The sequence below is a fragment of the Argopecten irradians genome, chromosome 2, assembly GCF_041381155.1.
Source record: "Argopecten irradians isolate NY chromosome 2, Ai_NY, whole genome shotgun sequence".
NCBI classification, from domain to species: domain Eukaryota; kingdom Metazoa; phylum Mollusca; class Bivalvia; order Pectinida; family Pectinidae; genus Argopecten; species Argopecten irradians.
In genome coordinates this window covers 30997742-31009628 of record NC_091135.1, presented here as the reverse complement: position 1 = coordinate 31009628, position 11887 = coordinate 30997742, and the positions used below count along the sequence as shown (strand labels likewise).

The window sequence follows — 11887 nt, the reverse complement described above, 5'->3', positions numbered from 1 at the left end:
CGGTTCTAAGGGCGAAATTGCATTCGAATAACTGTGTCAGAATAATATTAATTATCCCTTGACCCGAACATTAAGTTGGGAAGTCTTACCATTTTAAGTAGAGAACAGTAATACTATAGAATGATTGCCGAAGCCGTCCTTGGTGTTTCCAGTGGGTTGCTCTCGAGCATGTGTTTAGAAGAACCTGAATTCTTAAAAATTTCACGTGAAGTTAAAGGGTTTAAAAGTAAATGGAATTAAACCATTACATTTTGATAAATTAACTTTTTTAAGATAGCAGTAGTTTTTTTTTTGTGTTATTATCTATCGCTGTTTTCCGGAACAGTAATGAATAAGCTGTGGCCTTTGCGATATTTCCTTGATAGCCTTCACGTGGGTGAGGTTGGTAGTCCATAGAGTCATGAATGTACCACATTGGTCCAACGCTATCAAACAGTATATCAACTCATTACAGGGATAACATATATGGAAACTATGGTTTCCTCCACCTCAGACACTACAGAAATATATTGTCCTTCTCCGAATCACTCACAATCATTCCAATATATCCTCGCTATGGCAAGCCATCAACAGCGACTTACGAAGCCGGTTACGTTTAACACTCATGGTATTACAAACTGCAAAACATAAAATCAAGATGGCCAAGACATATCATAACAGTCTTTCAATACAACCATCCATAGTATAGTTATCCGAAGGTTTTGCTCACTGTTTCATAAGGAAGCAGGGAAATCTCCGCCTTCTTTGGTGCATTTTATGTGCTTGGAGGGCAGTATCTCTGTCTGGTTCGCGAATCAGAGTTGTCCCTTCATGTTGACCACCGAGCCTGTTATAAATGCATTTACATTTGCAAGATTAAAGTGGTCCTACTAAAGGAAAACTGCATATTTACGTCTTCATATACATTAAAAACCTCCGAGATTGATACCATTATCGATACCCCACGATAATGGGTTACTATCACTGTCGGTATATCCACCCCTGGACTGTGTCCTAGCAGAACTGCTCTGTGTGCAGCAACAAATGAGACAGATAGTTTGGTCATTCGATGTACATTAAAATAATCGAATAAAGCTACAGTGTATGGCTTTGAAGACGGGAGTCGCCCCCTGGAAAACTCCAAATAAAGTATCTGTAGGCCTGTGACATAGTCCAGGGTGGATATAGCGACAGTGATAGTAACCTCTGGAGTATTATTTATTTATGTATTAATGCTTGATATAGAAAGCAAGCTATAGTAAATAAGATTTCCCTACTTAACCAGTCCCTTAATTATCACGCGAGGTTACAGTGTACGATTTCGTGGTGTTCCAATACAGGTCGCCTTACGTCAGTCTAACGCTCAAAAATACCAAAACACTAAAAAGAACATGACACCCCAAACCACACATCAGAATAAAGCAATCGCAAAGAGGTATACGACCCTTGTAGTCCAGTCAAATTAAGAAAAATAGAGGTATAACCTCCATATAATTGCAACATCATTTGTTTTCTGCTTTTTGGGTTGGAGGTTCTTGGTACAATGTATTTCAACATGAAAACAAATGCCTACAAGTATTAGCTTCCCAAAAAGCTAAGAAGGCTACCATACAGCATTATTTATCAGGAAGCAAAGATAGGAAAGCTTGACGAATTGTTCTGTTCACAGTTAGCTGGCATAGTTCTTATGACAATTCACTTTTGAAGAATGATGATTTAAATGTTTTCACATTCAATGTAAAAGATAATCAACTTGATGATATTCATGAAAGGGCCACTAGGCTACTTTTCCGAAACAAAAATTAAAAGTTTCCAACACCAAACAAATTCAAATCTATATAGATGTATTTACAGTTAAATTACATGTCTCTGTTTTACCGTCTGGCGCAGTAATAGTCAACTGACGCCTGTTATTTAGGGCGACGTCAGGAAACATAATACGACCTGCGTGATGAAAATGAACGTTTTGAATATTTTAATACGGTTGTTAAAGAAGGTGTGGTGGAACTTTTCCTAATGCTAACAAGTTTTCCGTCTAATATACCCTGTACGAAGTACGGATATACTTGAACAATTTGATGAAATACAAGCGTAATATTTCGGTTAAAACTGCACTTTTGTTTAGCGCATACAGTTTCACAAATATCTCCTTAGTAAAGCCTAACATTTTGTTTCACTACAAGTAGGTCATATCAGCTAGCTAGCTAATGGTTAGGCTATATACGTTTAGATGAACATTTATATCACCGAACATTTGAAACCTCTCTAGACTTACCCTATTCAGTATAAGCCTCGTTCAACCAGACGCTTGATACTACGCATTCTCTGCTAGCGTAGCATACAAAGCCAACAGGAGTCTGGTTGAACGAGACTATATTCAATACATGTAGCGCCGCCTTGTGTGATTTTTGAGAATAATGTCCGACAACCAGAAAAAACATTCGGACTTCTCTGGGTTTATCTAATGATAATTGTTTACAATAATTTCCCCACTGGTACCCCTTACACACTTTACATCTTCAACAACACGTAACCAATCAACACACGTAAATAGATTCGGCCAACCAATCAAAGTGAACAGATTATTTATAACCATGTGAAATCCCAACAACATGGCAGGCAAAGCGACCGATTCTAATAGCTACCAATACTTTCGGACAGTCATTTTAGTACTAAAAAATCTAAAATAAAATTAAGAAAATCACACTCGTGGCCACTTTTAAAGTATAATATCTGCCATTTTTGCGATAATTTAAATATAAAATATGTACAGTGAAACAAACTTAAATACACAAAGTTGAAATAAAGCAATATTTTAATCTATTGTAGAAGTAATGAACGATGAAAACGGATCAAAACACGAGGAAATGAGCCAGAATTATTACTCTTTCTGCTGTCTTAAGATGCAAAAATTATTAAAATCGATAATACTTTACTTCTTAAAAGATTTTTTTCCATGCGGTTATTTCCCCACCTTCCAATTCCGATGAACTATCTAACTTATTCAATATCATTTGACCAAGTTAAATCCAATCAGAACATTCTATATGAAAATGACATATAAGTTACATGTGCCGTGATTTTTGAAAACTTTTAAAATTGTATTCAGCAACAATAGTTATTGACGCTTTGAAAATATTGATTCTTATATAGGGATTGGATTTCGTTTTTAAGTTAACCATGCTTGTATGGAGCAATTCCTCTAAGAATATATTCTATGGGGCGCGTTAGCGCCCCATATTGAATATATTCTTAGAGGAATCGCTCCATACAAGCATGGTTAACATAAAAACGAAATCCAATCCCTATATCTACACTCACACGACTTTTTATTTATATTTTATGCAATAAAATCGTCATTTGAAAGTGACGTAATTATTTAATAAAAGTCAGTCAAAAGTGGGAGTAGCTTACTCAATTGAACAGCGAATGATGACGCTTCACGTAAGGTAGAATTATTCATCCGCGACGACAAAAAAGTTCCATATTTTAGTGTAAAATAAACATGACAAACAAAGTAAATTTCAGAGATAATTTTATTTAATCAGATCAGAACTTTAAATATATATTCAATTTTGCTAAAAGTTAATATATAGCGTAATATCATAAATAATTTGTACACGGCCACATGTGTGAACTCGGTGACCGTTATTGTGCAGCGAGGCGAAGCTGACGCACGCTAACACACTTTAGTTTGCCGAAGTTGTCAAAACACCGATTTTCAAGTAGCTCAATGTGTTTGAGATGTCGTCTGACTTGACGATATTACATCATTGGGAGCCATGTGATTATATAATCTACGCTTAGATCCGCTTCGATAGATGAAACAAATTCACTTGTGTTCGATGGATACAATGTATTTGTGGTGACGCCGAACTGTCAACACGTGGATTATTAGCGGTGCATGTTTTATAATACACATGATTAAATACTCAAAGAACAAAGACAAGAGGATATGTTTATAACTGACCTCTATCAGAGGGTCTCACACCCGTCCACCCCAAAGGCTCGATCGTAGGACGAACATAGGCACAGAGGTAATGTTTACATTTGACACCCATCATTTTTAACAAAAATGAAAGCACGTCGCCCCGGTCGGGATATTTTTCCGTTTCTTTATACAATTATTAATTTAAAAATTGTTTGAATCATATATAAATATAAAACATGTATATATTGTTTACATTTTTCCAAAATTCTATGAAAAACAACAATATACACGTCAATGTAAACAAAGCCATGTGTTTCTTTTTTTAAAAAAAATAGTCCTTTTACGTTGCACAGAACATTTCCTTACGCAAGTTCAAAGTTCAATGTTACGATGCAGTTATGGTAAACAAAATCGGCTAGTATTAGCGTATAGTGACCAAGCCTAGCAAGTGTAAATATAATATATAGGTTCTTAGACTAGTAAGAGCTCTGAAAAGAATTTTGGTATTATTGCCAAAAACATTATATTGCAGTGCAATGAACTCAGTACATACATAAGACTATGAAGCCAAGTTGTGGTCGACAATTTCATTTCACATTGTTACAGCGTTATTAATAATTGTGACCTCTATAGATAAGTTTTCACTTAAACATACATATAGGATCTTACATGAGTGTTCATTTCATATGAGATTTTATGAAACGAGTCAAAAAAGTTCCTATTTTGCGAGCCTTGGCGAGCAAAAATTGAAACTTCGAGACGAGTTTAATAAAATCACATAAAATGGACACAAATTTAAGATACTTTTATCACATAACTACAAATACCTACATAACAAAGAATATTTCACGTCAAAATATATTTCGAAAATACAGCAGAAGCCGCCATTTTGTCCCGCCGTCCTTGTAATCCTGACGTCACGTCATTTTTCCTGACGTCATTTTAATATTTGTGTCTGATGTCACAATGAATTTCTAGTGTTATATACATGGTATATATATTATTGTACCATCAATAGAATATCCGGAATTTGCTGTTTTGTGTATTATTGTATTCCGTCTCCGTATCTTGTTTTCTATGTTTAGTTGTACACTTCCGGTTTCCGGGAGAATAAATGTGAAGTTGGAAGAAGCACATTGTTTGGATTTTATTCATAACCATCCTCTCGCATCGCCAAGCCAGTACATGGTGGAGAATCTAAATCGGACATAATGTGAAGTTTAGATACTTTTCGTGTTGTTGTTACCCCGGCATTTTGCCGGTTGTGTGGATTTTTTTTCGTCAACGCGTGTCGGATGTCAGGCAGATGTGGACCACGTTTTGTCTAGTGATTGACTTTTCTGTTCCTGTTATGTGTATCATTACCACCATGAAAGTTACTTGACTGTTTTGATATTGAACTCACCATCATGATTCCTGATAAAGTGTTGAACATTTTGAAAACGTACGATGTGGAACTCGCTGGTTTAGACTGTTCTTTTGTTTTGAGTGAGAACACGGACAGTGTTTCCCTAACATTAAAATGGACAAAAGTAAGCACGCCATGTCGTGAACCCAATGTCAACATTTCCAAGGCGAGTGACAATGTGCGAACACCTCCGGTTAAAATAACCAGGAAGCACAAATCACCATCCCAACTCCGGTATGACAGAAAACGAAGGAGGGAGTGGAAACAACGAAAAAAGTCTTCCCGAGAACAGAAACCTGTGTTAACTGACCGCTCATCCAAACTGCGAGAATCTACTGGTGAGTCGCAAATACAACATCAAGATAAACATTATTCATGTAATACTGTGAGTGTACCAGTTTGTGAGAAATTTGATGCTAAATCTTTGGTTCAGCAGCCCGCCACTATTGCCCCAGTAATACAGAATGCTGATGTTCAACATAAACTTGCACATGTCTCATCTGTATCTGTGACGTCTCCGGAACCATGTTTGGAAGCAGTTAAATCTGTGCCGACATCAGCCCCCGAAGCGTATGTTTCCATCAACGGAAAGGACATGCTCGCATTTTTAACAGGAAAACGACCAGATCTTCCCCAGAAGTTTGTGTATAAGTAGACTATGTAACACTATCATATAAAGTTTTGGTGACTCTTGGATTATGACATTCTAGAGGATACATTCATTTTTGATGGACACTTGTTCCCCAATGAAGCCTATAGATGCCTGGACCAAATTGATCATGGATTTTTTTTATATGGTTTTCGTTATATTTGCTGAAACAGAACTGTGTCCTATCTCGTACATTGTACTACTACTTATGACTATCACTTATAGTATAAGATAAACAGTGACTAATACATTGTTTCGCCATATTGATAATTTTCTAGTAAGTAACTTGTGTCAGATTTAAGCTGTTAAGCATCTATTGTTTTTTTTAATTTCTTTATGTGGATAATTTGTTTTAATTTTCAAAATAGCAAAATATGCCACTTTAGCATATGTGATTTGGAAGTAAAATTCTGTATATTCAATTGATGGTTTGTGAAAAAAAAAGTTTTTTTTTTCATTTTGCGGGGGGGATGTTATATACATGGTATATATATTATTGTACCATCAATAGAATATCCGGAATTTGCTGTTTTGTGTATTATTGTATTCCGTCTCCGTATCTTGTTTTCTATGTTTAGTTGTACACTTCCGGTTTCCGAGAGAATAAATGTGAAGTTGGAAGAAGCACATTGTTTGGATTTTATTCATAACCATCCTCTCGCATCGCCAAGCCAGTACACTAGCTAATGAAATACTGCATATCAGACGGATTATGTAATAAACATAAAATCAAGCAATGTTGAATAACTCAGGTCAAATGTTTTTCATATCAAAATAACATTGAACACGCATGTAAACATTGGGATTAACGAGGAATGTATCATATATATAGACATTCTTTTCTATTCATTTCGTGTTGCTCTTCTAGCTCTCTTCTCTTCACCAAAGTGTATTCATATGCCGAAAGTGTGCTACCATTTAATTGGTAATCGGGAATAAAAGAAATGCAAAAGAATTAATGAGATATAATGAATTCAGTTTTAGTGGGAAAGTATTGATTTTAATGAGACTGGTTTTCTTACTGATAAGCCTGGTATAAGTGTTTGTTAACTGCCAATATCCATGTGAATGATTGTGGCCGGGTTTGTAATGATGTGGTTGTATATGACGTATGTTGTACGGTACTGATGTGACATTTGTAACAGTAGTGTTGTGACGTATATCATTGTGACGTCACAATTGTCGTGCCAGCGATCACGGCAGACGGCTGTTCAAATGGCTGTTCCATTCATGACGATAACGAATGATTAATTCATGATATATGCAAAATTCCTTGGGATTTCATCATAAAATTGTAACCAAATGTAAATATAAGCATTGAACGTCTTTAAGTTGGCATTCATAACCAATATGAATGCAAACTGGACAGAGGCAAATTCAACATGAAGCGCTAGCGCGCTTCATGGAATTTGCCTCTGTCCAGTTTGCATTCATATTGGTTATGAATGCCAACTTAAAGACGTTCAATGCTTAAGTGACGGTACTGATATGACGTTTGTAACAGTAGTGGTGTGACGTATGTGACGGTAGTGGTGTGGCGTATGTGACGTTACTGATGTGACATTTGTAACAGTAGTGGTGTGACGTATGTGACGGTAGTGGTGTGACGTATGTGACGGTACTGATGTGACATTTGTAACAGTAGTAGTGTGGCGTATGTGACGGTACTGATGTGACATTTGTAACAGTAGTGGTGTGACGTGTGTGACAGTAGTGGTGTGGCGTATGTGACGGTACTGATGTTACATTTGTAACAGTAGTGGTGTGACGTATGTGACGGTACTGATGTGACATTTGTAACAGTAGTGGTGTGACGTGTGTGACAGTAGTGGTGTGGCGTATGTGACGGTCGTCGTGTGACGTGTGTGACAGTACTGATGTGACATTTGTAACAGTAGTGGTGTGGCGTATGTGACGGTAGTGGTGTGACGTATGTGACGGTAGTGGTGTGGCGTATGTGACGGTAGTGGTGTGACGTATGTGACGGTAGTGGTGTGGCGTATGTGACGGTCGTCGTGTGACGTGTGTGACGGTAGTCGTCTGACGTGTGTGACGGCAGTGGTGTGGCGTATATGACGGTAGTGGTGTGGCGTATGTGACGGTCGTCGTGTGACGTGTGTGACAGTACTGATGTGACATTTGTAACAGTAGTGGTGTGGCGTATGTGACGGTACTGATGTGACATTTGTAACAGTAGTGGTGTGACGTGTGTGACAGTACTGATGTGACATTTGTAACAGTAGTGGTGTGGCGTATGTGACGGTACTGATGTGACATTTGTAACAGTAGTGGTGTGACGTATGTGACGGTACTGATGTGACATTTGTAACATAGTGGTGTGACGTATGTGACGGTACTGATGTGACATTTGTAACAGTAGTGGTGTGACGTGTGTGACAGTAGTGGTGTGACGTATGTGACGGTAGTGATGTGACGTATGTGACGGTACTGATGTGTCATTTGTAACAGTAGTGGTGTGGCGTATGTGACGGTAGTGGTGTGGCGTATGTGACGGTAGTCGTGTGACGTGTGTGACGGTAGTCGTGTGACGTGTGTGACAGTAGTGGTGTGGCGTATGTGACGGTAGTCGTGTGACGTGTGTGTGACGGTACTGATGCGACATTTGTAACATAGTGGTGTGGCGTATGTGACGGTCGTCGTGTGACGTGTGTGACAGTACTGATGTGACATTTGTAACAGTAGTGGTGTGGCGTATGTGACGGTACTGATGTGACATTTGTAACAGTAGTGGTGTGACGTATGTGACTGTACTGATGTGACATTTGTAACAGTAGTGGTTTGACGTATGTGACAGTAGTGGTGTGACGTGTGTGACAGTACTGATGTGACATTTGTAACAGTAGTGGTGTGGCGTATGTGACAGTACTGATGTGACATTTGTAACAGTAGTGGTGTGACGTGTGTGACAGTACTGATGTGACATTTGTAACAGTAGTAGTGTGGCGTATGTGACGGTACTGATGTGACATTTGTAACAGTAGTGGTGTGACGTATGTGACGGTACTGATGTGACATTTGTAACATAGTGGTGTGACGTATGTGACGGTACTGATGTGACATTTGTAACAGTAGTGGTGTGACGTGTGTGACAGTAGTGGTGTGACGTATGTGACGGTAGTGATGTGACGTATGTGACGGTACTGATGTGACATTTGTAACAGTAGTGGTGTGACGTATGTGACTGTACTGATGTGACATTTGTAACAGTAGTGGTGTGACGTATGTGACAGTAGTGGTGTGACGTGTGTGACAGTACTGATGTGACATTTGTAACAGTAGTGGTGTGGCGTATGTGACAGTACTGATGTGACATTTGTAACAGTAGTGGTGTGACGTGTGTGACAGTACTGATGTGACATTTGTAACAGTAGTAGTGTGGCGTATGTGACGGTACTGATGTGACATTTGTAACAGTAGTGGTGTGACGTATGTGACGGTACTGATGTGACATTTGTAACAGTAGTGGTGTGACGTATGTGACAGTAGTGGTGTGACGTATGTAACGGTACTGATGTGACATTTGTAACATAGTGGTGTGACGTGTGACGTATGTGACGGTACTGATGTGACATTTGTAACAGTAGTGGTGTGACGTATGTGACGGTACTGATGTGACATTTGTGACAGTAGTGGTGTGACGTATGTGACGGTAGTGATGTGACGTATGTGACGGTACTGATGTGTCATTTGTAACAGTAGTGGTGTGGCGTATGTGACGGTAGTGGTGTGGCGTATGTGACGGTAGTCGTGTGACGTGTGTGACGGTAGTCGTGTGACGTGTGTGACGGCAGTGGTGTGGCGTGTGTGACAGTAGTGGTGTGGCGTATGTGACGGTAGTCGTGTGACGTGTGTGTGACGGTACTGATGTGACATTTGTAACATAGTGGTGTGGCGTGTGTGACGGTAGTCGTGTGACGTGTGTGACAGTAGTGGTGTGACGTATGTGACGGTAGTGGTGTGGCGTATGTGACGGTACTGATGTGACATTTGTAACAGTAGTGGTGTGACGTATGTGACGGTACTGATGTGACATTTGTAACAGTAGTGGTGTGACGTATGTGACGGTACTGATGTGGCATTTGTAACAGTAGTGGTGTGACGTATGTGACGGTAGTGGTGTGGCGTATGTGACGGTGTTGGTGTTGCGTATGTGACGGTCGTCGTGTGACGTGTGTGACAGTACTGATGTGACATTTGTAACAGTAGTGGTGTGGCGTATGTGACGGTACTGATGTGACATTTGTAACAGTAGTGGTGTGACGTATGTGACTGTACTGATGTGACATTTGTAACAGTAGTGGTGTGGCGTATGTGACGGTCGTCGTGTGACGTGTGTGACAGTACTGATGTGACATTTGTAACAGTAGTGGTGTGGCATATGTGACGGTACTGATGTGACATTTGTAACAGTAGTGGTGTGACGTGTGTGACAGTACTGATGTGACATTTGTAACAGTAGTGGTGTGGCGTATGTGACGGTACTGATGTGACATTTGTAACAGTAGTGGTGTGACGTGTGTGACAGTACTGATGTGACATTTGTAACAGTAGTGGTGTGGCGTATGTGACGGTACTGATGTGACATTTGTAACAGTAGTGGTTTGACGTATGTGACAGTAGTGGTATGACGTATGTGACGGAACTGATGTGACATTTGTAACATAGTGGTGTGACGTATGTGACGGTACTGATGTGACATTTGTAACAGTAGTGGTGTGACGTATGTGACGGTACTGATGTGACATTTGTAACAGTAGTGGTGTGAAGTATATGACGGTAGTGGTGTGGCGTATGTGACGGTACTGATGTTACATTTGTAACAGTAGTGGTGTGACGTATGTGACGGTACTGATGTGACATTTGTAACAGTAGTGGTGTGACGTATGTGACGGTACTGATGTGACATTTGTAACAGTAGTGGTGTGACGTATGTGACGGTACTGATGTGACATTTGTAACAGTAGTGGTGTGACGTGTGTGACAGTAGTGGTGTGACATTTGTAACAGTAGTGGTGTGACGTATGTGACGGTACTGATGTGACATTTGTTACAGTAGTGGTGTGACGTGTGTGAAAGTAGTGGTGTGACGTATGTGACGGTAGTGATGTGACGTATGTGACGGTACTGATGTGACATTTGTAACAGTAGTGGTGTGACGTATGTGACGGTACTGATGTGACATTTGTAACAGTAGTGGTGTGGCGTATGTGACGGTAGTGATGTGGCGTATGTGACGGTAGTCGTTTGACGTGTGTGACGGTAGTCGTGTGACGTGTGTGACGGCAGTGGTGTGGCGTGTGTGACAGTAGTGGTGTGGCGTATGTGAGGGTAGTCGTGTGACGTGTGTGTGACGGTACTGATGTCACATTTGTAACAGTAGTGGTGTGGCGTATGTGACGGTAGTCGTGTGATATTTGTAACAGTACTGATGTGACATTTGTAACAGTAGTGGTGTGACGTATATGACGGTAGTGGTGTGGCGTATGTGACGGTAGTGGTGTGGCGTGTGTGACGGTAGTCGTGTGACGTGTGTGACGGTAGTCGTGTGACGTGTGTGACGGTAGTGGTGTGACGTGTGTGACAGTAGTGGTGTGGCGTATGTGACGGTAGTGGTGTGGCGTATGTGACGGTAGTGGTGTGGCGTATGTGACGGTAGTCGTGTGACGTGTGTGACGGTAGTCGTGTGACGTGTGTGACGGCAGTGGTGTGGCGTGTGTGACAGTAGTGGTGTGGCGTATGTGACGGTAGTGGTGTGACGTGTGTGACAGTAGTGGTGTGACGTATGTGACAGTAGTGGTGTGACGTATGTGACGGTACTGATGTGACATTTGTAACAGTAGTGGTGTGACGTATGTGACGGTACTGATGTGACATTTGTAACAGTAGTGGTGTGACGTAT

The 11887-nt window shown here is 40.1% G+C and overlaps 1 protein-coding gene across 1 annotated transcript; it reads right to left on the bottom strand.

The window, feature by feature from the left end:
* Positions 1-7437: 7437 nt before the first annotated feature.
* LOC138316592 (mucin-2-like) lies at positions 7438-11862 on the bottom strand. Its single transcript, XM_069258273.1, has one exon. It carries the CDS (start codon positions 11860-11862, stop codon positions 7438-7440), a length of 4425 nt encoding a protein of 1474 aa, XP_069114374.1.
* Between the last annotated feature and the right edge of the window lie 25 nt (positions 11863-11887).